Here is a 27,333-nt window from a genome sequence, read left to right on the forward strand (position 1 = left end):
TTGGATATCTCTAATCCACTCAGGTCCTCTTCAGCTGATTTATGCTTGTGGACCTCTGCAGCCTAAGTCACTGAAATATGGCGATGGAAAAAACCCACTTTGAAAAGTTTTTCCTGTTTATCAGCTACCCATAAAACAGTGTCAAGGATTGACCTTGCCTTCGCCACCACCTTCTTCCTAAATTTTGTTCAAGCTACCTCCTTTCTGGTGGTCTATCTGATCATGATCCACTGCCCCTATCACTTTCCTTGGCCACTTAGATTGGGGGAGATGTGTGGAGGTTGTCCCTGGGGTGGCTGCAGCCAGAACAGGTGATTCAGCAAATTGAGGTCTCTATGTCTACCTATTGGTCAACCTATCCCTCCGCAGATGAGGAACTGGTGGTTTGAGATGTGTTTGAAGCATTTATGTGGGGGCCTATATCTCTGCCATTAAATCCACCAGAAAGGATTACAATTGAATATACAAGGAACTGCAGGATGAGGAGAGAAGGTGTGAGGAGGCCTATGCGACTGTGTATAATGATATGACTTATACAGCCTTAATGGAAGCTAGGCGTAAGATTTCTTTGCATGTTGCGGGCTTGGTGCACACATCTCTCCTACATAAGGCTGAGTCTCTATTCAAAAAAGGAAGTAAAAATGGTAAATTACCAGCAATCTTGGTTGCTGAACAAAGAACTCAGGTTAACAGCCCGTGTGTGCGAGTTCCACTTGGGGAACTGGTTATGGACCCAGCTGGCATTATGGCCATTTTTGTGGATTACTATTACGCTTTATATACCCTTATTCCTTCCTATGACGTTACTGAGTTGTATTCTTTTCTATTTGATCTCCCATTGCCCTCTCTGCTAAGGAGAGGGTGTGGCTAGAAGGGGACAACACTAAAAAGAAATTGAAATGGCAATTAACTCCTACCACCCAAACAAGTCACCAGGACCTGATGGAATGATACAAATTATATTCTGATACTTTTGTCCCTGGACTGCATTCTTTATATGCTTACTGGTTTTGAACATGGCACTTTACCCTTATCTATGCACATGTGGTCCTTCTACCTAAACCGGGCAAAGACCCCACTTAATGCTCCTCCTATTGGGCCATTGCTTTACTCAATGCAGATCTTAAAATCTCAACTAAAATTTTGGCCACTAGATTGTCCACGGTTATCTCTGCCATTGTTAACATTGACCAGACAGGCTTATTGCTGCGGAAGTTCACTGATACTAACATCCACAGACTTTTCACACCTGCAGGTTTCCCATGCCCAGATTGGCACCAGGGTGGTGGTGTCCTAGACATCGCCAAAGCATTTGATTCAGTGTACTGTGCATATATGAGGTTGGTGTTGAATAAGATGGGCTTTGGTCCCAACTTTTGCAAGTGGATCTCCCTACTTTACAGCCACCCCAGGATGGCCCTCAAAATTGGTACCTCCATTTCCTCCTCCTTTTCCATTGGTAAGAGAACTAGACAGGGATGTCCCCTTTATCCCTTCCTGTTTCTCCCCTAAGGTGTTCGCTTTGGAAATGGGCCCTATCAAAGAATGTGTGGCACTGTATGCAAACGACTTCACTGTTTTTTTAAAGATCTCTTTGAGCAGTACTCCATATATTAGATGCTTTTGCAATCTTTTCTGGCCTTAAGGTGAACTTGAGCAAATCGATCATTTTGCCCCTAGACCCCAGGACTAGAACTACTGCAGATAGTACCTTACCACACCAGTGGGTTACCCAGTTTACCTATCTGTGTGTCCGTTTCTTTGCCAGGGTAGCTGACTGTTTTTCACTAAATTTACAGCCGTTGTTAGAATTTTTTAAAAAGAAAGTTGAGGCATAGAAGAACCTTCCTTTGTCACTTTTAGGGCATATTATTCTCCTTAAAATGAAGATTCTTCCAGTTTTCTTCTACTTTTTGCGCCACTCGCCCGCATAAGTTCCTCGTGCCTTTTTTCGTTGTGTTCATGGTCTATTTAGTTCTTTCATTTTGGGCTCCTCCCTTTCCAGAATAGGACTCAGAGCATTTCAGGAACCATGGGGACAAGGTGGTTCTGCCCTCCCAGATCTATATAAATACTACTTGGCAGGCCAGGGGGTTTTTGCACTCTGGTGGCTTCTGGGGATGATAGGGAGTCACCCACAGTCCTAGAGGCAGTAATATTGGGCTCCTACAAGAGTCTGAGACTCTTACTGTATAGAGGCTCTGGGGCCAAATTTCCTCTTACTAAACAATGAGGGACAAGATCAAAGCCTGGGATTGTATGCAAACTATATTAACACCTGACTCTTCTTCAGTTTCCCCAGCCTCGCTGCTTTGGTGAAATCCCCGACTTCCCCAGTTTGCATCCATACCAGATCCCTTTATTTGGGCCATGAAAGATGTAAAGAGATTATGAGATATAACCCAGGGAGGCAGGTTGTTTCCTTTTGATGAATTGAAACTTAAATTTGATCTACATAACCCTTATTTTTTTTAGATACCTGCAACTCAAGCACTCCCTTTTTGCCCAATTTTGCTCAGTATGAGTGGAAACTTGGCCTTCCACACTTGAGAATATACTATTAGATTACTCACTTAAAAATCATTGTCAGAATTGTATAAAGAGCTGTTCCCGATTGCTCCATCATCTGTAATCTGCTGCAGGGCAAAGTGGGCAGAGGATGTACTGGATCTAAATGGTGAGGATTGGGATAATAGGAGGAGTTTCCCCTTTGCTCATTTGGTATCAGCCAGAGATAGACTGATACATTTTAAGTTTTTACATAGGATTTACTTTATACCAGCGAAACTGACTAGTATCTATCCGCAGGTATCTGCGGAGTGCTGCCGTTGCTCACATGGCATCGCTCCCCAGATAACTTTGGACATGAATCTGGAGGTAGAGGGTTTCTGGACCAAAACATTGCAGTTCATTTCAAGAGTCTTCTGCTTCTCAATCTGTCTCCTAGGCCTGGTGGAGGACCTGGCACCTACTAAGGCTCAACATATCCTGCTTAGCCTTTCACTATTTTATGCCCAAAAAGCTCTTAATTTATATTGGAAAAAATCTACAGTAACTCTCCTTAACCTTTTGGAAGGGGTTAGTGAATAAGATGATGCCTTTTTATAAATCTACGAAAAAATTCCAGGCTTCCATACAGAGGAATAGGTGGCCATTTCCCAACTCCTGCTTAAAGTGGTACTTCACTCTCTCAATTAACATTGACTGTTTTGAATAGATAGGAAAAGATATCATATTTTAATTGTTTAAACTGTTTTTTACATTTCTTTAGTTACTTCTTAGTTTTCATGCCTAGGCAAATGATGTCATACATCCAAGGGGTCTTCAGGTGGGAAGGAGGGGTTCTCTCAGCTAAGCACACCCTTCTGCATGCATGCTTGAGCTAAGGACAAATGTATTCCATAAAGTAAATGCTACATGAACTATCTTCCCTCACTCAAGATGGCCATAACCAGAAATTCTAGGGGTGTTTTTCTAAGCGATTTCTTAGCAAAATAAAGCATGGAGAACATTGAGAAACCAGAGCCACTTCTATAGTTAAGTGGTGTTCCACTTAAAAGGACCACAATCTTACCACAGGTTGAGTGACAGGCCATGTTTAAACCACAGGTATTGGAGCTCATCCTTGCTCCTCAAACAGGTTGCAATTACAGGGAAATAAAGATTAATTTTCCCTGTCCATTTCCATTCTTCCAGCATTCATTAAAATTTTATTAGTCCAGGTGGTTGTACATCTTACAAGCACCTGGACTAATACATTTCTGATGAATGCTAGAAGAACAGAGCAACTTGCACTTACATGATATGCACAGTAATATATGCAGTTTGTGAATGTGAAACATCTGACATTAGGATAGCCATACATATATATAGCTTGGTCTTAACAACATAATCCAAAACAATTGTTTTAATAAAAGCAATTTGGGGAATGTTACTGTTGACTGCTAACAATATTAATTTATATAAAATAAACCTTGTGGGCCACAAAAGAAGGTTCCACAGGCCGCCAGATGGACCACCTCAGTATAGTTCAAAGTTTGGACATTACCCGCTTGGCTCAAAGCACAAGGAAAACAGAAAGAAGTACAATTTGCAGAGCTGGAAATGTAATGCAGCGCAGTGATAATATGAAATCTAATAGACAGGTGTAACTAAGTGTTATAGAAAAAAATGCATTCCTTCGTTGGTATTCCATTTGCCCAGGAAGCCCAATAGCAGAAAAAAACAGGTTCACGTACCATCATGCATTCCTTTAAGTAGTTATATACCAGTGCTGTGACAGTAAATGTTTCTCCTTGGACCACTGAATAAGGCATGGTCAGCTCAATGAAGTAAGGCTTGAAGGTCGTGAGCATAACATTACTCATCTCCCCAAAACCGGACTTTCCCAAGCAGAAGACATCAGTGTCAAACTTTGTTATACTATCCGGAGTGGTCAGGTTTAGCACTGTGCTTCCATAAGGGCTGTAAATGACAGGAAACTGTTAGAGCCAATGAATACACGCTAGTTATAATGCAACAAACTGCTGGCACAATGTCATTAATGGACAATCAATAACATGCTCTAAAGGTCTTTAAGACAATACATTTTAAACGGTATGTGGCAATGCAGTGCAGAAACAAAGCTTTAAAAATGAAGCATTACATGAGTATTTTAAAGGACTACCTAGGCAACATGTGTAACATACTTATATTAAATAAATATACTAATATGAGTAATTGGCCATATTTAACTTTTGTTTGTATACTGTTTTGCTACATGGTGTTTTAATGGCATCATTTTAAAATGAAACTCCAGCCAAAACATTTCTTTTAGTTTTCAGTAGAACAAGGGGGCTCAGGGTTTAATTGCTGCCTGTGTAACCGTTAGGGAGATTCACACTCATATTTTCACTTTCAAAAGATAATGAAAATCTACATTTTCACAGCAGTCACTGGAACAGCAGTATAGGAGCAAACTCCTAGCAGGGATACTTGTTTCTATGACAACTGTCAAAGTTGTGCTTTTCTGGCTCTTTGCGGAGCCTTCCTCTCACTTCTTGATGTGTCTCTGGGATATGTAGCAAGGGTCTTTTCCCAATGAAGAAATACATAGCAATAAAACCCATAATAGATTGACTGCATACAAAAACTAAAACTTTATTATTATTTTTGTATAGAAAAGGGAATGGTTGAGTAAGGAAATATACCCTCTCAGACAGTAGTCACTGGAACAGGTTTACCCACTGGAGGATTTCCCCTGACCTCTTGCTCCTGTAACAAATGCAAAATGATGTATTTTGTTCTTTGTATGTACATTAAAAAATGGTCAAGACCAATAGTTAGGGTGAATCTCTCCTGCAAGGACAAAGACGGCAATAAACAGACAGGGGTTCTAAACCTCCAACATTCTATTCAAAAATTTGGCTTTACATGCACAGAAGTACAGTACGTGTTCACCAGCTATTAAATTGCTAACCAGAAAGACCCCTTCTGTACCGCTCTCTGATTAACATTCACATCAATACTGGCGCCAGACTTTGCTTGACAGCATATCTAAGCCATCCCAACTGTAATTCTACTGTCTAATGAGACAAAGGCACTCTCACTGGTCAAGTGGATGGTTACTGGTGGATCCTAGCAATGATGTTATAGAAAATCAGCCAGTAATAAAATTAACTAAATCAGCAGAGGCTTTTTTGCTAATAAAGACAATAGCAGGATTCTTGTAGTGCCAGCTCTTAGGCAGGAATTTAAAGGCTGTGTTCACCTTTTTCAGAAAATAGCCTGTGCGGTCAAGGACCCCAATACATATTAAAAATTGTACAATGTTGTAAAATGTTAATTAGAATTAGTGTCATACCTGCAGGCCATTTGCCCTCCGGATGTCTGGCTGAAAAAACCCCAATTAGAATCCCAATGTCCTGCCTTGATGCTAGGATGTGAAAACCATTAGATGCTCACTCACCAGCATTCCAGGAGTGAAAACCACTAGTTTATGCATCCTAGAAACAAGGCAGGACGTGAGAGATTTTTGGCCAGATATCCAGGGAGGACCAAATGGCCTAAACGTATAATAATAAATCGAATTAATATTTTACAAAGCTGCAGAGTTTTTAATATCTGCTGGGGCCCCTTGATTGCATAAGCTATTTTCTGTGTAGGCTCTGAAAATTATAGAGTAAGGACCACAGTATATACAGAGGTCTCTTGACATGGGCACTGCGGCTTTTGTATGTATTTGCAAATGTGTGCAAACAAAACCCTCTATTTTTAATGTAACTGTTAGACAGGGCAATTCAGTTGTTTTGCAGGCTGGCTGGTAAGTGTGCTAGGAAATCTTTTGTTTGTTTACTATATTTTCTGGAAAAGATGAACTGACACTAACTTTAACTAGTAGCCGACCGCAGATAGCCGAATAACGGCTGCACTGCGGCCGGCCAGTTCTGAGTGGACGTCATATGACGTCCTCCCAGAATGCGCTCTCCTGCGCGCCCCAGGCGATCTCCGTGATCGCTGTGTCCTACGGACACAGCTGATCACGTGATGTGGTAAAAGGCCAATCACAGCGGCCTTTTACCACGTGATCAGCGGTGTCCAATGACACGCTGATCAGAGGGAAATGCAAGTGCCGATTCTCGGCTGCACTTTCCTCACGCTGTCAGATCGTGAGGAAAGTACTGCCGAGAACCGGCAGTTGTCAGAGCAGGGATCAGCACCGATCATCAGGGCACTGATGATCAGTGCCCTGATGATCGGTGCCCAGCAGTGCCACCCGCAAGTTCTGCCCACCTGTGCCCAGCAGTGCGCCCACTAGCTCCGCCTACCTGTGCCCAGCAGATCACCCACCTGTGCCGAGCAGTGCACCCACCTGTGCCACTCTGCAGTGTCACACACCTGTGCCCAGAAGTGCCACCTACCTGTGCCCAGCAGTGCCACCCACCTGTGCCCACCCACCTGTGCCCACCAGTGCCACCCACCTGTGCCCACCCACCAGTGCTGCCCACCAGTGCCACCCACCAGTGCAGCCCAGCAGTGCTGCCAGTCAGTGCCACCAGTCAGTGCCCAGGGGTTGTGCCAGTCAGTGCCGCCAGTCAGTGCCCAGCAGTGATGCCAGTCAGTGTCGTCTATCAGTACCCATCATCAATGTCACCTATCAGTGCCGCCTATCAGTGCTGCATATTAGTGCCGCCTATCCGTGACACCTCATTAGTGCTGTCTATCAGTGCCGCCTATCCGTGCCACCTCATTAGTGCTGCCTATCAGTGCCCTTTAGTGCTGCCTATCAGTGCCCATCAGTGCCGCCTATCAGTGCCCATCAGTGCTGCCTCATCAATGCACATCAGTGAAGGAGAAAAAATACCTGTTTGAAAAATTTTATAATAGAAACAAAGAAACTTTTTTTTTTTTTTTCAAATTTTTTGCACTTTTTTTATTTATAGCGCAAAAAGTAAAGTGCCCAGTGGCGATTAAATAACACCAAAAGAAAGCTCTATTTGTGAGAAAAAAATGATCAAAATTTCATATGGGTACAATGTTGCATGACCGCGCAATTGTCAATCAAAGTGCGGCAGCGCTGAAAGCTAAAAATTGGCCTGGTAAATAAGGGGGTATAAGTGCCTGGTAGGCAAGTGGTTAAAAAGGAGTATAGATTCACTTTAGGGACTACAAAGTAATCTGGGTTTTCCTGTTACTAGTATGCCAATGTATTCGAAATATAAACCTCCAGCACTAAAATGTTTCAAAAAGCTATTACTGTAAAATTAAATATTGTCTCCTGCCCATATGAATTGGTACATGAGTGCAGGGATGTTTCTGTTAGTATACTATTACACTTGATAAGTGTTTAGCTAATGAAGCACACACAGCTAGATTTATTTCTTTGAACATTCCTGTGAACAAGGCGGATTAACAAGAAACCAATCCACATACTGGGCACCATGATAAAAATGTCTGAAAGAAGACTCTTCTAGTCAGTTACAGCAATCAGACACTCCTTGTTCTCTCAGACTGCATTGGAATCATAAAAGAGAACCTAACTGGAGGCAATGAGCACCATAGTGAACTGTCCTTTCTCAGACATCTCAATTAGTGGTCCCAAAGCATCACATCAGTTTTCTTTGATCATCCTTACCCCACAGAAACCAAGTCAAACAACCAAGCTTCTGGAAAAAATCTCCTTATTAAAGGCTTCTTTGGTTCATTCTTCTTTTCTGATTCTTTAGGGAGAAAAACAGAACCAAGAGATATGACTACTGAAAGAGAAGATAAAGGAGGACAAGGAAAGACAACTAGTGGAAAGATAGAAAAATATTTGTATTGGGACATTAAAAGGAGAATACAATGGAAAGATCAACACATAAAATTTAGCACAAAGAAGAAATATGGAATAGAGATACAGTAAAAACACAGTAGTTATCATGAGAATAAAATAGCTTTTAGAAATAATGTGTAAAGACACATCATAAAATAATCAGATACTGAAGTTAAACATTGACATTGGCTTGTTTAAAGTGGTTCTAAACCTTAACTATTTTTTACATTAATGTCTTCCCTGCAGTAAAATAAAAAATGTCCCTTACCTGTCTTAGTCCCCCTAAACACTTACCTGAATCTTCTACTGATCCAGCGCTGTGTCCAGCTGCAGGTCTTCTATCCTCTCTTCCTGCTCTCACAGGCTACACCAAAAGCAGCCATTGGCTCCTACTGCTGTCAGACAAATCCAATGAGGATGGAGTGGAGAGCGTTGCTGAGACTCACTGTGTGTGCCTATACATGCACTCATCCTGGCTTGGGAGCATGTCCACACGTGTGCCCCCACAGCACGTCTTGCAGGAAAAGGAGGAGCTGACAGCCCCGGCGGGGCCACAAAAGAAGAGCTAAGGGACTTCTCTGTGCAATATCATCACAAAAAAGGTAAGTATAACATGTTTATTATTTTTATTAAAAAACAGCCTTTATAGCCACTTTAATATTAAAGTATCAATTCACTCAAAAGTAATATTTTAATTTTTTGTAGGTGATGCAGAGTCTAACCACCTAACATATTCTTTATCTCTCAGGATTCTGTTGGTCAGATAATATAATGGTTTCTAAGACTAGGGTAGCCAGGAGCTTACCTAAGGATGAAGAATGGTAAAATCACTGGATGCAGCTGCTCTGTGTAGCTGCTGTCCTGTGGTGCTGACCTGGTTAACAGCTATATCAGCAAGAGGAGGGAGCTGCTCATCAGTAAGAGTTCAATAGAATGAGTCAGGAACACTGCACTGTGGGAACTGTAGTCCAGAGGAGAGAAACTCTACTGTAAACAAGAGCTTTGAACTGCATATCCCAGAGAGAGATTGCAAGGAGAAGGGGAATGAGCTGCGCTTTCTTTGGCAGTACAGGACACAGCCAATGTGCCAATAGCACAGAGTCATCTGGGTGCAGAGCAAAGAGTGGACTAATCACTGTGTGGATGGTGAGCTGCAGTATTACTGGGACTGGTGAGCTATTGCTGTGGGGATTTACTATTTACTGCTAGAGTGACTGAGCCCTTTAGGACCTGACCATGTAGCCATTTAGTAGTCTTATTACTGCCTACATGAATAACTTTGTCTATTCTCAACAATACAAAAGGACCCAAACACTAGTGGCTGAAGAATTAGGACTAAAGACTGTCCCTTTAAAGCTGCTACACAGGGACCTTTACCTATTGCTTATGCTAAGAGGTTCCTAGCCATTCTCCTAGAGTGCATTCTAGACTATAGTATTATTATTCACATTACGGTTAACGCATATACTGTATGCACTGTTTATTGCCGATTTTGCTGATCCATGAGTTAATTCCAGTCTAGTGGTACAGAACTCTGTTCTAAGTTACCTTGGCATAGTGATTAAACTGTTTAGTGGACTATGTCTGAACCCACCTTCTGTGTGTTCATTTATGCTCAAACCATCATTGATTCTATCCCTTACCAATTTATCACTAAACAGTCTTGTGTCTATTTCCTGGTGTTAATTCACAGCCAAGTTAAAGGTATCTATACTCATATTTATAAGTGCTTGCAGTAACTCTCATTCCATCAGATGTGCCAGAGGGGTTGAGGTTGTTCTTGAAGTCAAGGTGTAGAACAGAGAACCCAAATTACAAAGCTGATCCTTCGGGGTAGCTTTGTGTTAGTTTTGATCTGTGTTAGTTTGAAGTCATGTCTCCATGTTCTTGATCTTGCATTCCTTTTAAAAATACTACCCTCCTGAACCTTGTTCATACCCTAGATGTATTTAAAGGTTTCAGTCATGTCTCCCTTTTCCCTTCTTTCCTTCAGACTGTGGATATTACGTATTTGAAGTCTTTCCTGATATATTTTATTCCTCAGACCTTTCACCATTTTTGTTGCCCGACTCTGGACATGTTCTATCCTATCAATTTATTTTTGTAAGTGAGGTGTCCAAAACTGGACACAGTATTTTAAATGAGGTCTAATTATAGATCTATAGATATATATAAAGATCTATAGTCAGAACCAGAGGCATTTTATGAAAGCAGTGTGCTTGTGTGCAGGATCATAAGTAGGACCCTGCTTCTGGAGGAAAAAGTGTGGCATGTAGAGCGCCACAGCTAAAATTGGGTATGGCTTTCACTGTGCTGACTATTGAGCATTGCAGAATGCAAGGATTCAGTAGCAAGTGATGCAGCGTTTAGGGGTCAGTAGTGATGCACTGTTCAGGTGTCAGGAGTTAAAAAAAAAACTCTTCTGATTGTGGAGGGGGGGGGGGGGTCAGAAAGTCCAAAGTTTTTTTTAATTTTTTTGGAGAAGGAAGGCCCACTTTCAAGTTCTTTAACTGCTTGTTCAGGATATTTTAATACTTTAGTGTGCTGTGCATAAACTGGGGACTGGTTCACTTAAAGCACAATAAACCCAAAATAAAAAAATGTATTATATTGCAGCTTACCTATCCTTAGATGTGGTAGCTGTATTAGTTTTCCTTTTTTTAGAATTTCTTCCCCTCTGTTTTCACCTGGTGATCTGGCCACCTCCTGTATTAGAGTGCCCCCATTCTGGATGAAGGAGCACACAACAGATTTGGACAGCAGCATTGTCAGTCTGGGGGAGGGGAGTGTTAATTGCACTAGCAGATTTAGATACACTAACACACTGAAGCCAAAGTCCAACTAACACTTTATAAGCAGTTACAGCAAACAGGTTTTCCTTTAGGGATAATAGTTTTATATTAATAAAAGCTGATCATTGTAAGCACCCCTATCAGTGGTAAATGGTTTGTGTTAACCCAGTGACTGTCACATCTGTAGAACAGCTTGTTCTGTTGAAAAACAACAGATTTACTGGCAGGATCACCAGATGACAACAAAAGAAAGCAAGCCTAAAAAAGAAAACTAATGCAGCTATCACATCTAAGAATTGGTAAGCTGCAATATGTTTGTTTTTAGGTTTAATACCATGTTCATTGTTCTGACTCAGACTACGAGGCCATAAACTTTATCTCCAGGCATGTATACAGATATACCACGTGGTGATGAATTTATCCAATGCAATGGGTCAGACATTTTAACTCAATTAATAAACTCACATGTTGAGGAAGTCAGATTAGGAAACCCATTTGAATGTTCCATTTAATGGAGAATAATCATAGGTAGAAAAACATTAATGTTGTAAGCCTCATGGAAGATGCATTCAGGAAGACAGGATACCGTGGAATGATTACAGGAAGGGGGGAGGGATATATACACGTATGGTGAGAGAAAGAGCTCAGCTTAGACAGGAGGAGGCAGCTTAAAGACACAGAGCAATAATAAACAAGTAATGGTCACAGAGAAATAATAATAAATCAAATAGTGTAACACAACACTCCCTGTCTGAATCTTTAGATTTCATAACTTCAAAATATATATATCCAATAAGTCCAACTGTGATGAATGTCTTGGAACTTGTAATAAGAAACATGCAACAGCAAATATAAACATAGAATCTGAATCAAGACGGTATCTCAAATAAACATATAAACCTATCCCCTGAAACATATAAGTCTTACTTTCACCCTTGAAAGTGTAATAAATGATAATACCTCAATATGCTCACCCTATAGCCAAAGCAAACAAGTGCTAAATTAAATAAACTATGTATAAATCAATTGAATCAAGTACATATAATAATATAAACTTCGTGTAAAAAAAAAAAAATTACTATAAACCCCCAAAAATAATTATAAACGCAGTGTCCAAAATACCAAGGTATAAATCAATTGAACCAAGTACATATAATAATATAAACACAGTGTCCAAAAATACATATTATAAACGCAGTGTCCAAAATACCAAGTGTCCAAAAATATACTAAAGATGCAAATCCAAGTCCTTTCTGTAGACACTTTCCCAAAAAGACTCCAAACTCCAAAGTGATCCAGATGGCAAAAGAAACAGCACTTTAATACCACTAAGGGTATACGCCATCCAAAGAAAGCTAATCCAGCCTGGATATGTTCATTGAGATGTCCTCATAGCCTCATGGATAATGCTCCCAGCTGTCCTTAGGACCTTGAGATTACTCCATAGTATTTATAGCACCCATCATATATAAAAAGGATATATAGTGTAATCCCGTATGGTATAAATAACACTTTATTATGCTCTTACTTTTAAAAACGGATAAATAACACCACAGCTCTCATAACCCAAACTTCTTGCAGAGCTCAGCAGCTATCAGAAGCATCTGGATGTGATTTCTTATCTCCAAACCTTAATGCAGTGTCTGGATAAGATAACACTACATGCCAAACCTCTTGCAGAGTCTCAGCAGCTAGCAGAAGTGTCTGGGTAATATTTTCCAATTTCCAAAATGGCCGATTTGCCACTTTCAGTTCCTTCATTGTGTCTGATGTCACTTCCTTGACATGTTTCATCGCAGGGACTTACTCATAAGGACTTACTCATAAGCAAACATAAACAACTGGATGGCAGAACACGTAGCAATCCAACATGGGACATCCTCAGAGAATACTAAAGTTCTAAGCAAAAAAACGTATGGTTAACAGCAATGTACTCCCCGCCGTGCAATAGCATGGCAGAAGATTGCATAAGTCAGTCACCTGGCAAAAGGAGTATTAACTCTGTAATTGGTTGAGCAAATGTTTGTGTTGATCCTCCCTTGGTTACCTTGACCTCTACCTTCCGGACCTTGTCATCATCACTGGGCATAACTTTAGTAATAAGACCCACAGGCCATTCATTCCGACAAACTTCTTTCTCCTTTAGGAGAATGAGATCTCCAAACTTAAGATTAGGCTTAGATGTCTGCCACTTGTGACGACCTTGAAGATGATGTAGATACTCCTTCCTTCAGCGATGCCAAAACACATTGGCTAGATGTTGCACCTGTTTCCATTGATGCCTGTAAATATTTTTGGAGTCAGTTTCACTTGGAGATATTGCAGCAGTTCCAATCTTTTGAGTAAGAAGTGAAGCTGGAGTAAGGAGGGTTAAACAACCAAGGACATCCATTGTTGGCAGGAAATTGTCTAATTGCAACTGTTTACATGCTTCAACAAAGTTGGTACCACAATCGGATCTCAGTTGTTTGACTGGTCCTCTAACAGAGAAGAATCTTCATAGGGCACAGATGAAGGAAAAAGAATCCATAGACTCAGTCACTTCTATATCTATCGCTCGGATGCTAAGACAGGTAAACAATACAGCCTACCTTTTACTATTAGCAGCTCCATCAAGGGTTCTCCGAGTGATGACAGACCATGGACCAAAAATGTCTACTCCAACATAGAAGGGTGGATCTGTACTTAGGCAATCAGCTGGGAGACTTGCCATTTGTTGCTCTTGATGTCTTCCTCTTAACTTGTGACACTTGACACACCTGAAGAGCAGGGAGGAGACAAACCTTTTTCATACCAACAACCCACAAGCCGGCTGATCTATTAGCACCGTCTGTAAATTGACTGCTTTGGTGTTGCAGCCATTAATGGTGGTGACGAACCAGAAGAGTAGCAACATGATGTTGACATGATATGATTATAGGATTCTGTTCTTTGCTGCATAGGTCAGATTTCCCTATACAGTCACCAACTCTCAGCAGCTGATTGGCATCAACTACAGGGTTTAGATTGAAGAGTGAACTGTTTTTGGACAATTCAGTTCCATTTCTGATTCTCACAAAGTCCAGATACACCTCTTGTTGCACACAACGGATAATTACCTCTTCTGCGTGTGCAATAACTGCTGCTGTGGGGCATCCAGAACAAATGTTCCAGCCATGACACTCTGATGTAGGGATCCTCACAAAGCAATGAGCAATGTGAATTAGGTGAGCAATAGATCTTACAACAGATGACCGGGTAGAAAAACGCTCAAAATGGTGTGACTGCAGTTTCTGTTTTGTACTCACAGAAGTGTGGAGTGAGATGTTTACAGTTCTTATTTCCTTATTATCTTCAGGACTTACTAGTCCATAGGTGTCAGTAAGGAGTGAGTAGGAGTTCTCACACAAAAACCTTGGAGGCGAAAGCCATAAGCTGTTCTGAAGAGCTGCTGATGACACGGCTCTGGTCCCACAGTCAGCTGGATTGAGTTCAGTGAGAATATAATGCCATTGACTTGGTAAAGAGAACCTCTTTATTCGTTCTACCCTGTTGCTGATGTACATGTAAAACGGTTTTATTTGGTTGGATATATAACCAAGTACTACCTTACTGTCTGTATAAAAAGGTGAAATAATCAATTCTAGTGTCCATATCACTTCATATGACTTCGGCAATTTCTACCGCTAGCACAGCCGCACAGAGTTCAAGTCTTGGTATGGTATGTGCAGGTTTGGGAGCAAGTTTTGCCTTGCCTAGAACAAATATACAGTGTGATTCTCCATTAATTCAAGAGGTTTTTAAATAGGCTACTGCAGCAATAGCTTTAACTGATGCATCAGAGAAAATATGAATCTCTCTATGGTCAGCAGTTGAAATGGAAATTGGAACATAGCAACGTGAAATCTGAAGTTTTTGTAATGATCCCAAAGAACATCAACTTTCCCACTTTTGCTGTTTCTCACTAGATAAAGGAGTATCCTAGTCTATGTTCTCAGTAGATAACTGTCTTAGTAGGATCTTACCTTGAATGGTGACTGGAACAATGAAACCCAGTGGTTCACCACAGACAAGACTCCCCTCTTAGTGAAGGGTTTGTCACAAGTTGACACTTGGAAGGTAAATGTGCCTTGTTTGATGATCCACAGCAAACCCAAACTATGTTGTATGTTAGTCACATCTGTACCTAAATCAAGGTTTTTTTACACTAGTGGCATAGTCATCAGAGGGAAAGGCATGCATAAGTTCCTGGTTGTTAGATATAATCTTGCGAAGTCTAAGGTTAGCTACAGATAGCATTTCCTTTGTTGTGGTGAGTAGTAAATAAACCCCCATGAGTCCATGAGCACTTCTTCCAAAAACCTCTGTAGTTTTACTACAAGTACCCAAGTGTAAGGATGAGCTTCATCCTTTATTTCAAATAGATCAAACAGTTCGGATCTTGCGAGTGATCTATTGCTCTCATCATCTAAGATTGCATACACCTTTAAAGTCTTTTCTGGTTGACTTTGTTCACCAGGCATATTTTAGCACATGACTTATCACAGCAGTCTTTCCCACAAACTTCAGTGCAGGATGAATAAATTATGGTGGAATCAGGTATTTGGTTTGTATTCTCCCTGCCTTGCCTTGACCTGCGAAGAGAGTTAACAGGTTGTGCAGAGCTGGGCTTAAATGGATGGAGGGCTTGCACATGTTCTTCTGAGCCACACTCTATGCACTTGATGGACCTATTACAGTCCTTAGCAAAATGTTTGGTAGAAGCACAACACTTGAAATATACCCCAAATTACTTTAAAAGCTCCTAACGCTCTTCAAGAGGCTTTTTCCTAAAGCCGATGCATTTTTTGAGGGGGTGTGACTTCTTGTGAATGGGACACTCTCAGTTAGGATTTTTAATCTTCCTACTCTGTTTATTTGCAGCCACAACTGTGGTGGGAGTGGGAAGGATCTCAGTCTTTTTCATGGATACTGGGCCTCTATGGTTCTTATAGTTGACCTGAAGACTGGTACTCTTAGGAAAGGATGAAAAGAGACTGTACTCACCGTAGGAAAAAAACTTTGGTCATTCTTGGTCTCTGCAATGTTCCTGATGAATTTGCAGAAGGAAAAGAAAGGAGGGAAGGAAACAATGTTCTGTTTTTTGTATGATGACCCTAGTGTGGACCATTTTTCTTGCAAACCATACGGGAGCTTGGAGATGATCAGGATTACCCCTATGGCAGTGTCCAGGTAACTGAGTCCAGGTAGTTTTGGGTCTGCCTTGGCTAGCTGAAGCTCAAGAAGAAGGTCATTCAGTCTCTGGAACTCCTTGTTGTTCTTACCAGATATCTTTGGGAAAGTTTCCAGACGCATGAACAGAGCATTTTATATAACTTCTGGACTGCGATAACTTTGCTTTAATCAATCCCATGCACCTGTGAGGCCTGCTGTAGGATTGTTCATGAAAACTGATCTTAATGGCTTAACACATGCAGCAGATAGAGGACCAAGCCATCTGATCAGCAGATCCAATTCTTCTACAGTTGTAATACCAAGATCATTGATTGCAGTTCTGAAAGCACATTTCCAACTTCTGTAGTTTTCAGGTTGGTCATCAAAACTTGTAAGACCAGTTTTTGTGAGCTCTCTGTGGAATATGTACCTCACAAACTCTGCTGTCTCAGTTGTCTGACTTTATGCAAGATGTTGTTGGCTGAACAGTGCTAATTGCGCTATCTTTGACATCGTTGTTATAAGACACAGAGAAATATGGTGCAGCAGATGCATTCAGGCGAGTTTCTTGCTTAAAGTCAGTTACTCCAATGGTACGTTTGCTTGAGGATGTACTTATGACAGGAAATTGATGACTTGCTTGCAGCTTGCTCTGATGCTCTGTGATGTATGAAGTAAGGTTAGATAGATAGGCAGGAAAGGTGTTGGAGTGATTTTTCATGCAGGAAGTTTCTGGAACCTCTTTAACTTGATGCTGAAAAGAAGTCTGTGTTGTCAGGAGCATTGGAGACGATAGAGTGTCCACTGTAGTGGCTTATAACATATTCTGTAGTGAGTTTGAGGGGATCTTCCATATCCGCTATGTTTAGGTTAATGCTGTCTCTCTCACTTGCACTTCCATCTGCAGTAATAACTTGTTCTAGCAAGCTTAGTTTTGCCATAGCTGTATCATGTTTACACTGTACATTTAAGATTTCTATCACTGCTTTTTTGGCGTGCTGACTGAGTTTCCAACTCTGCTATCTGAGTTACTAACTCTGTTCTCTTTTTTGCATATGTGGTCTGCTCCTTACTGGCTTCCACTTCAGCACGAGCACTAATAAGTTGCTCACTGATTGAAGAGCGTCTTGAACTATGGGATTTAGAGGACTTTTTTAGAATGCCTTGTAGAAACGGATCTGTAAGATACAGTGTCTTGTAGTAGCTTTATCTTTTCTTCTGCCTTTAATTTGGTTCGCTGGATAAAACTGTCTCTTTCTAGATTAAGAACCTGGAAGCTGTATAATTCCTTTAACAAATCTTCCGTGTGCATGCTCTGTAAAACATTACTGAACTTGCTGCTGGTAAACTGAGAAAACTCATATGAGGCAGAAAGTTGTTGGATGGCGCCTTCTAGTGGCTGTACCTCTTGTTCCACAGACAGTGTGCTAGATTGAGCAACAATCTTTTCCCATAATAACTTCAGGGTAATAGTTCAGTTCTTAGTTTCATAATAGTTACATAGTTAGTGGCTAAAGAGAGACAAAAGTCCATCCAATTCAACCATAAAAAAAAAAAGTTATAATCCTATACCCACAGTTGATCCAGAGAAAGGCAAAAAAACCAGAGCAAAGCATAAACCAATTTGCTCCTGCAGGGGAAAAAAAATTCCTTCCTGATCCCCGAAAGGAAATCGGATATTCCCTGGATCAACTTTCCCTATACATGTTAGTATCCAGTTATATTCTGTGCATCTAAGAAAGAATCCAGGCCTTTTCCATCGTTTTCCAAGTTGGTTTAACTGAGCATTTGGGTAACACAGGGGGATCAGAGACTTGTTCAGCTGTGTGTGACATCTCTTCACAGATGGAGCCCTGGTAACTCATGTTGACACAAGCAGATAATGACTAAGCGATAACAAGCTCGAAATTAATGTAGTGTTCCTGTGTGCTGTAATATGAACCAGACAGCCTGGGATTAGTTATGGAGGGTTACACGTGCTCTTTGCTCCTGTCCTGCCGTGTGCTTCCTTGCAAAGAGAGCAATAAATCTTGTCTGTATCAGTACTGTCACCCAGGAATCTTGTAATTAGGCTGACTCAGACTGCAAGGCCATAAACTTTATCTCCAGCCATGTATACAGCTATACCAGGTGGTGCTGAATTTATCCCTTGCATCAGGTCAGACAGTTTAACTCAATGAATAAACTCACATGTTGAAGTCAGATGAGGAAACCCATATGAATGAGAAAACCCATATCAACCCATTAAATGTTCCGTTTAATGGAGAATAACCATAGCTAGATAAACGTTAAGGTTGTAAGCCTCATGGAAGATGCATTCAGGAAGACAGGATACAGTGAAACGATCACAGAGAGAGGCAGGGGGGAGGGATACACACAAGTACAGTGAGAGAGAGTTCAGCTTAGACAGGAGGAGGCAGCTTAAAGACACAGAGCAATAATAAACAAGTAATGGTGACAGAGAAATAATAATAAATCAAATAGTGTAACACAACATTCATGTCTATTCACAATTGTGATCTTGTTGCTAGTAAAAAGTTTGATAGAGCAGAGGTACTCACTGCTACCACACTTACAGAAATTCTCCAGAATATCTTTCACCAATTTGGCTGGTGAGGCATTGATGCTGTAGGTGGAGGTGAGTAGTTTCCCTGTCCTCCCCTGTTGCTGGCTAGTTGACGCCAACAACAGGGTCATAATTGTGACATAATGTTCGGGTTGGTTTAGCTGGGAGTTAAGTATTACTGACAGTTGGAACTCGTAGACCCTGGGTCAGTTCAGAACGCACATCACTAACCTATAGAAAACAGGATGCACCATTCCACACTTCAGCACTTTACTACTTTCTGCTCTGCTGTCTGAAATCAAACTGGGAATGAGAATGGTGACAAGCTCTGACGCCGGGAACCTAGATTCCCAACAAACGCTATGGCAAATCTATGGCATTTGCAGCTTGCTGAAATAACAAGTTTCTGCAGCTTCTAGAAACTCCTAGCCTCGGTCTCCAGCATTGCCCCAGTCTGCACATGCACAGAGCTCTGCACTTACACGTCAGGACAGCTCTTTCATCTCTGCTGCCAATCTCAGGCTGTCAGAGCAGCTCTGCACATTTCCTGTAATTGCAATGAGCTGTTATGTGAAGGCAGGGGATGAATGAACCGGGTCACATGTGAACAACATCACCACTATATAATAATCTACTGAAGAGGTAGAGGGGCGAGGCAATGACTGGTGGTTGTCTTTAAAAGGGGAAGACCGAACAGACTGACAGGAGACTGGGCTAATAAGGGCAGGTATTTTTTTTGTTGTACTGAGCTAATGTTGGGAAATTAACAAGTACAGAGCTGTTATTGGGACGTATTCTGTGTTCAGAATAGGGTCAGTTGGAGGGAAGTTAGACTAGCACTGGACCTTCTCCTCATACACAGGAGCTGGATGGACACAGAATCGAATTGCATTTCTCCACACTTCTTGCTGTGCAATGTGTGAGGACATAGTGAGTCCCACCCCCCTCAGGACCTGCATGCACCCAACACATTGCACCCATGGATAATTGAATACATCTATGCAGCACCTGAAAAGTTCCAGTATATACCTAACCTATTAAAGAATTTTACTTTTTTAGTAAACCTTCACTGCAAGGTGCAGGACAGGTTTACAGCACATCATGATACAGTCTGCAAGGCAGAGCAGTCGGAACTCACAGATGGAGAAGACACAGTCTGCTCTCCATCCTCTGACATCTTCATTCTGCCATTGGATGAGCTCTGATGACTGTTAGGTGAGACTTCAGTGTAATGTTCTCTTCTTGCTCACCTGTACTGCCACTCTTACTGTGACAGTCCTGATCGAGTCGTCCAGACTGTCAGGAACCTGATCCCAGGAGAGAGCATTTGTCTCCTTTCTGGACAGGAGAGAGAAGGCAGGTAATGGGTATGGGTGCATCCTCAGCCCCATTTTTGCGCAGGCTATAGCAGCAGCAGAGGTTGGAACAGAGTGGTGTGGCAGCCAGAGTATTTTGAGCACAGATCATTCTGCATGTTTGCAGCCCAGCACCTTCTCCCACATTGTGCCTGGAGCAGCTGCCCCCAGCCCTGCCAAAACCACACTCTGGTATCTATCCTCTGCATATCCACTGAGCCACCCATGGGTTAAATCTTAGCTTGTGCATTTTTATCACATAATTATGTGGAGCTGTATCTGTGTTTGAGTTCCCAGGTTTAAGCACCTGCTGTGTCCGTTAAGACCAATTTCATCTTTGCTTATTTTTTCATATTTTTATCATGGAAACTGAACATGAAGAGAAAGAACATGCAGAGATAGGTGAGAACACTCAAAACTTCAAAGTGGATCAGTCCACTTAAAACTGTTATTTTATTTTTGGTAGGTGATAGAGTCTAACCACCTAACCTTTTCAGATATTTCTCAAGGACTCAGATATCTTACATAGTTACATAACTAGTCTGGTTGAAAAAAGACACAAGTCTATCTAGTTCGACCAATAAAAGGGAAAACAATATATACCATCCTGTATACACAATACACAGTTGATCCAGAGGAAGGCAAAAAACCCCCAATAAATCATGAACTAATTTGCTACAGCAAGGAAAAAAATTCCTTCCTGATCCTCCAAGAAGCAATTGGATATTCCCTGGATCAACTTTACCTATAAGTATTAGTATCCAGTTATATTATGTACATTTAGGAAAGAATCCAGGCCTTTTTTAAAAATCTACTGAGCTGGCCAGAACCAACTCTTGAGAGAGTCTGTTCCACATTTTCATAGCTCTTACTGTGAAGAAGCTTTTGGAGATTAAATCTCTTTTCTTCCAGACGTGAGTCTGAGTGCCCCCTTGTCCTCTGTGATATCCTTAAAGTGAATAACTCAACACCAAGTTCGCTATATGGACCACTTATGTTCCTCTAACCTTTCCTCATAGCTGAGATCCTCCACGCCCCTTATTAGTTTGGTTGCCCTTCTCTGTGTTTGAATCTCCTGATTTGCACACTTGCTAGGGTTTATTAACTAAAGCTTGAGAGTACAAAGTTAGATTCATTTCTGCATAGAAACCAATCAGTTTCTAATCTCAGCTTGTTCAATTAAGCTTTGACTTCTGGTTTCTATGCAGAAGTGAGCCTGATTTTGCACTTTCCCGCTTTAGTAAACAAACATTGCTGAATTCATTATGAGCAGTTTCAGCTTTTCCTTTTTTTAATATTTTTTTTTATCATGAAAAATGTAACATGAAGGGATAAAACATGCAGAGGTGGACGAGAACAACCCAAACACCAAAATGGACAGGAATAAAGCGATTATTTTTGGCCGGTGTTTACACAGTATGAGTATCCAAGATATTAAAGAAGCTGACTAAGGCTACTAAGCTCAACCTATACTGTATAACAAATCTCACTTTTGGTTGAACTGAGCCTTTAAATATAAAGACATACTGCAGGTGACTGACATTGAATTGCAGTACATTATCCCAGTGCCCATAAATGCAAATTGGCCCACCAGGGTGAGAATAGAGAAATTTACTCCAGCTAGTAGTGTCAATACTAATGATTTAATTCAGGTAATGATGGCACAGGTGTAGCTATGGACAGAAAAAGACACAAGGTGGTATTTTCTAACTTTAGCAATTATGTGCGTAGCAAATGGACCAAACCACTTTTTGTACACAGCGGCCCTTTCCAATTTATATTTTGCATTGTGCAGAACAGATTACCTTGTATTTCACTATTCATCTGTATCAGGTTGTCCCATTGGTGCCCACTTATGGGCTCACTTCATGCAAGATTAATAACTAGAAACATAAACATTTATGTGTTAAGAGGTACATACGAACATCCTTCTCCAGGTTCTTCTCCCTTTTAGGAGAAATCCGATTTGTATGGGTCGTAAGGGTGCACAGCACTGGCTTTCGGATTTTCATGTTTGTGAAAGTCTTTAGATTACTCTCCTATAGAGTAATAATGCAAGTGTCAGTAAAGATAATGATATGATGTCACACTTCTCTGATATTTTATAAAATTAATATAAAATTTTGCTGTAAAATATATAAAAGTTTTTTTTCCATTTTAAATGGTTTTGTTTTCATTTGCTGAATAATTTTTTTCTTCTTTTTTTATAAAATGGCGTGGGGACCTCCTTTCCATTTATACCAAGCCCTTCAGGTCTGATACGGATTTTGAGGGGAACCCTCACGCCAAAATGTTTTTTTAAATGGCATGGGTGCCCCCCCAAAATCAATACCAGACACTTATCCGAGCATGAAGCCTGGCAGGACAGGAAAGGGGGGGGGCGCCCCCTCCTGAACCACACCAGGCCATACCAGGCCACATGCCCTCAACATGGGGGGTGCTTCACTTTGGAAAAATTGCCCAATCACATGCAAGGTTTACTTTGAAAAGAATACCCAGTCACGTGGAAGGGAAAAAACAGCATTTTTGCTTGCACATGATTGGATGATGGAAGTCAGCAGGGTTCCCCCTCATTTACTAAGCTCTGTAGCAAAGTGCTTACTCTGTGTGCCTTTAGTAAATCAACCCCATTACTTTAGTAATTCCACCTAATTACATGTAGTAAAATATACTTATTTTCTCATGTCATTTTGCCAGATTTTTAGACTTTTTTGTGAATATACAAGCATATACATCATTTGCTGCAAAGAGCCTCGCAATCACTCCAAAATTTGTGAAAGTGTCAGGTCTTTGGGTATAACCTGAGCCAGCCTGCTGAGAGTTAAAGTACCATATTAGCAAAATGCTAACACCAATATTTTAAGGGTACAGTGGCCCTCTTTTGCAGGATGACAAACAGAGAATAAGAGAAAACATAGTGAATACATACACTGCTCAAAAAAAATTAAAGGAACACTCATCTTGGTACATCTCTATTGCCATGTCTCTGGATTTATTGTATGATAATTCTTCAAATGGAATGATTTCCAGGACTTGGACCCTTTCACATCTGTCACATGTGCTCAGGGTGAACCTGCTCTCATCTGCGAAAAGCTTAGGGTGCCATTGGAGGACCTGACAATTCTGGTGTTCAATGGCAAATGCCAGTCGAGCTGTATGGTGCCAGGCAGTGAGCACAGGGCCCACTAAAGCACATCGAGTCCTCAGGCCACCCATATGAAGACTGTTTCTGATTGTTGGTCAGAGACATTCACACCAGTAGCCTGCTGGAGGTCATTTTGTAGGGTTCTGGCAGTGCTCATCCTGTTTCTCCTTGCACAAAGGAGCAGATACGGGTCCTGCTGATGGGTTAAGGACCTTCCGTGGGCCTCTCCAGCTCTCTTAAAGTAACTGACTGTCTCCTGGAATCTCCTCCATGCTCTTGAGACTGTGCTGGGAGACACAGCAAACCTCTGGCAATGGAACGTATTGATGTACCATCCTGGAGGAGTTGGACTGACTGTGCAACCGCTGTAGTCTCCAGGTATCGCCTCATGCTACCAGTAGAGACACTGACCTTAGCCAAATGCAAAAATAGGGAAAAAGAGTCAGAAAAGATGAGTAAGAAACAAAATGTCAGTGGCCTCCGCCTGTATAACCATTCAGGTTTGGGGGGGGAGGGTCATCTCATTGTTGCCCATCTACTGCACATGTTGTTCATTTCATTAACACCAAAGCAGCTGAAACTGATTAACTGTTACTTAACTGATCAGATCAATATCCCAGGAGTTTAATTGGCTTGATGCTATACTATAAAGGTGTTCCTTAGAAGTCTCTGTGCTATGGTTTAAAGCAATTTTAGGTTTGAAAACCTGTCTCAGTTGACATTGTAACATTGCTGATAAGTCAGCACCCATGACTTTCCATTGAAAAACAAGCTAAATTCACAAGTTAAAACAAAGAAAGAGAGAGCGTACCGCCCTAGTGTATTAACCTTTTAATGAAGAAAATAAAATGAACAATTCCACACACAATTAAAATCTTGGTATCACACATGTAACAATCCACACAAGGATCGCTTGTATACCAGAGCACTATAAGCACAGGAGTCAAAAGCCTAAAGCAGGAGAGGACGCTCTCCTTGCTGACAGGCCACCAGCTGGATCATATGGCCTATGCATGGCTCAGATGAGACCACCGCTGCTACCCTCTGCCTCAGCTAGACACCTAGGGGCACGAATGGACAGCGGCATTCAGAACTCAGAGGTGTGCCCTCCTTTTTCAAGCCCATCTAGCAACAGCTGGCTGTTTTTGGATATAGCTGACTGAATTGCCAAAATTACTATTTGGTTGCTGGCTACACCTTACCTATTGTAATTAGCTGAGTCTATGGCTTTGTCTACAGAATATAACGAAAGGTGGTAACTTCTAAATTAATAGTTTAAAATCTATATACTCCATATCGACAAATACACATCACAATCTACATAATTGATATACTGGATAAATAAAAAATACATTTAGTTTTATAAAATAATACTTTTTTTTCTTGGAATTCGTCTTCATGTTGGCGAAGACAAAAATATACATATTAAAGTGGAGTTCCAGTTGAATAAAAAAAAAAAGTCAGCAGCTATAGAAACTGTAGCTGCTGACTTAAAATAAAGACACTTACCTGTCCGTCGGTCCAGTGATGTCCTCACCACAGCTGGTTTCACTGGCCCTCTTCTCTCCTCGGGGCCAGTTACTTCAGTGTGGGCACCTGGCTGTGACAGCTTGCAGCTTCACAGCTGGGTGCCCACTGCGCATGCGTGAGTAGCACTGCGCTTTGTAAATGGTCCTGTAGTCTTCTGGGACCTGTCACGTGTCCCAGAAGAGTACAGGGAGGGAGGGGTGAGGACAACTTCCACGCCTGATTTCCTTAGGTGATTGCACTGGAAGTGGTAGCGGGTACCTGTCAGATTCGGGTACCCCCTAATCTGAATGGATTTCAATAAATAATTGAAAATGAAAAAATGAATGGATGAATATAAAAATAGTAAATAATTAAATTAAATAAAAAATTACATAAAAAAAAAATCTGATATATATTCTATATCCATTAATATATTGATATGCGTAAACCTCATAACTATCGTATGCCCATATACTCATATACTTAAATGCATATATGCAATTTATTCATATGTGTACAAAACATATATGTGCAAACAGACACATATGGGACATACTGTATACCCAAACCGCATATAAGGCATATATTGTATAAAAAACCACATGTGTGCACATGTACTAATCAACACAAACTGAAAGTCATAAACTGTTTCACTCAGGACCATAATATAAAAACTATTTGACAGTTGTTGGTTTCTTGCTGGCTTTAGAGAGCTGTAGACCACTGACAATGTGTATTCACAGGTGCCCAACTGAACAATTATGGATTCTCCCTCCCCCTGACAGGTTAATGTGAGGTGTGAATAGCACAATTACTGGTGCTAACTATAGGTCTATCAAGTTTAAAAGTTAGTAGAGTGTAAATAATTTCCTAAAGGCTACAAGTAGATGAAATGTTTTAGAATCCATTCACACCAGCCATTGTGTTACAATGCAGCAGCTGGTGTGCGGTACAGCCAGTGCAGTGCAACATGCTGACCTCATAGTGACTGTGCTGTGCTGGAAAAAAAGTACAGCTGCACACTCGCACACCACCACAAAGCAGTGGTGTAAATTAACCACAATGCAGACAAGGCTGTTTACCTTGTCTTGCGGTGGGGGTGAGCTGGAATAGTTGCCCAATGCAGTCCCATTGCACCTTGTGTGAAAGTACACTAAAAGAGTCATCCTGTCACTCAACATTGATCAGTATCACATCCTACAATTTTTATAATACATTTAATATATTGTAAAATTCCTTTTTATTGCTTCTTATGTATCAATTCTTGTTATTTGTTTATATTTGTTATTGAATCAAAAAAGTAATTTTTAGATGTAGGGCCCTTAGCCCTTTTTTTCTCAGTTTACCTTCAACAGTCTGTACACGTCTGGTTCAGTATGGTACCAAACCCCTTCACGGATCTCTGGACTTGAATCTTTCTCATTTTTAAAGCAAGGATATTTTTCAAAATCCTCAATTTTGTATGGAAAGCCACGTCTGTTTACTTCAAGAACAGAAACTACTTGCTTGATCTTGGAGGAAGAGACACAACAAAATAATACAGCCACAGCTTCACATAAAAAAGAAAAAAACGCCCACACACATAACTGCAGTAAAGTTTGTTAAATATTATTTATGCTGTGATGTAATAAACATTTATTATAGTACCTATATAAATTGATAGACAAAACCAGATAAAAAAACTAGATACAATCAGTAAATAAAATAATAACTCTTTAGAGAGATACAGTATTTATAGGACTTTGAGCAAGAAGACCCAATGATTTCTTTTTTCATAAATCTGGAAAACCTTTAGGAGAAAAACCTGTTGTTAACCCTGTTTGAGTGGATAGGGATTGAAGAGTTTAGAATGCAGCAGACTGAGCTCAAAACATTTTCATTGTGGACATTCAAATTCCCAGAGCTCCACAAAATACTGACACTTACCAAGCAGCATCCATTGTGGCCTTGGCAAAAGTATTGGGCACCCAGCTCGCACACCCTATATTGGGACACCCTCTTGGAAGAACTGGTGTTGAATGCCAGCAGGGGCTCGTCCTAAACACCACAGACTGCATACATCCAAAGGAAAAGACAGGCTGCACTCTACTACAGTATTCTAATACTGATAATTTTATTTATCCAGATAAAATGCATGGGACCTCCCATTCTGATGGTTTTTATCCACTATGCTGGACTTAATCATGGTGGACCTGCTGACATTCAGCACCTGATCATCCAAGGCATGAAAATGGTACCATAACTTTCAATTTTGTAGCCTAATATACTACTGCATAGAAGTTTTGTGATCAGAATCCTTTCCTGTAGCCCTGGTTTTCATTACCCCCAGGTACACTATCACAATCCTGTACCCTGTTTAGTTTATCTTGCCTTCATCGGTGGATCAACCCAGATCATCCTAAGCAGCTGCAGGAATTGCTGTTTTGTTCCTCTTGCATCATCATTTTTGATTTGATAGACTGTAGCGCATACAGCAGGTA

At 40.9% G+C, this 27,333-nt stretch overlaps 1 protein-coding gene across 1 annotated transcript in view; it reads right to left on the bottom strand.

Annotated features, from left to right (window-relative positions):
- LOC149451737 (alpha-2-macroglobulin-like protein 1) overlaps window positions 1-27,333 on the bottom strand; it is a 224,293-nt gene that overhangs the window by 71,300 nt on the left and 125,660 nt on the right. The window contains exons 16-19 of the mRNA XM_089690335.1: window positions 26,200-26,364; window positions 22,121-22,238; window positions 8,114-8,198; window positions 4,239-4,464 (exon numbers count right to left, since the gene is read on the bottom strand). Of these exons, the coding sequence (XP_089546461.1) occupies window positions 4,239-4,464; window positions 8,114-8,198; window positions 22,121-22,238; window positions 26,200-26,364 (594 nt within the window). The remainder of the gene's footprint in view (window positions 1-4,238; window positions 4,465-8,113; window positions 8,199-22,120; window positions 22,239-26,199; window positions 26,365-27,333) is intronic.

The sequence above is a fragment of the Staurois parvus genome, unplaced genomic scaffold, assembly GCF_062004578.1.
Source record: "Staurois parvus isolate SC_StPar_1 unplaced genomic scaffold, SC_StPar_1.0 ptg000525l, whole genome shotgun sequence".
Classification (NCBI taxonomy): Eukaryota; Metazoa; Chordata; class Amphibia; order Anura; family Ranidae; genus Staurois; species Staurois parvus.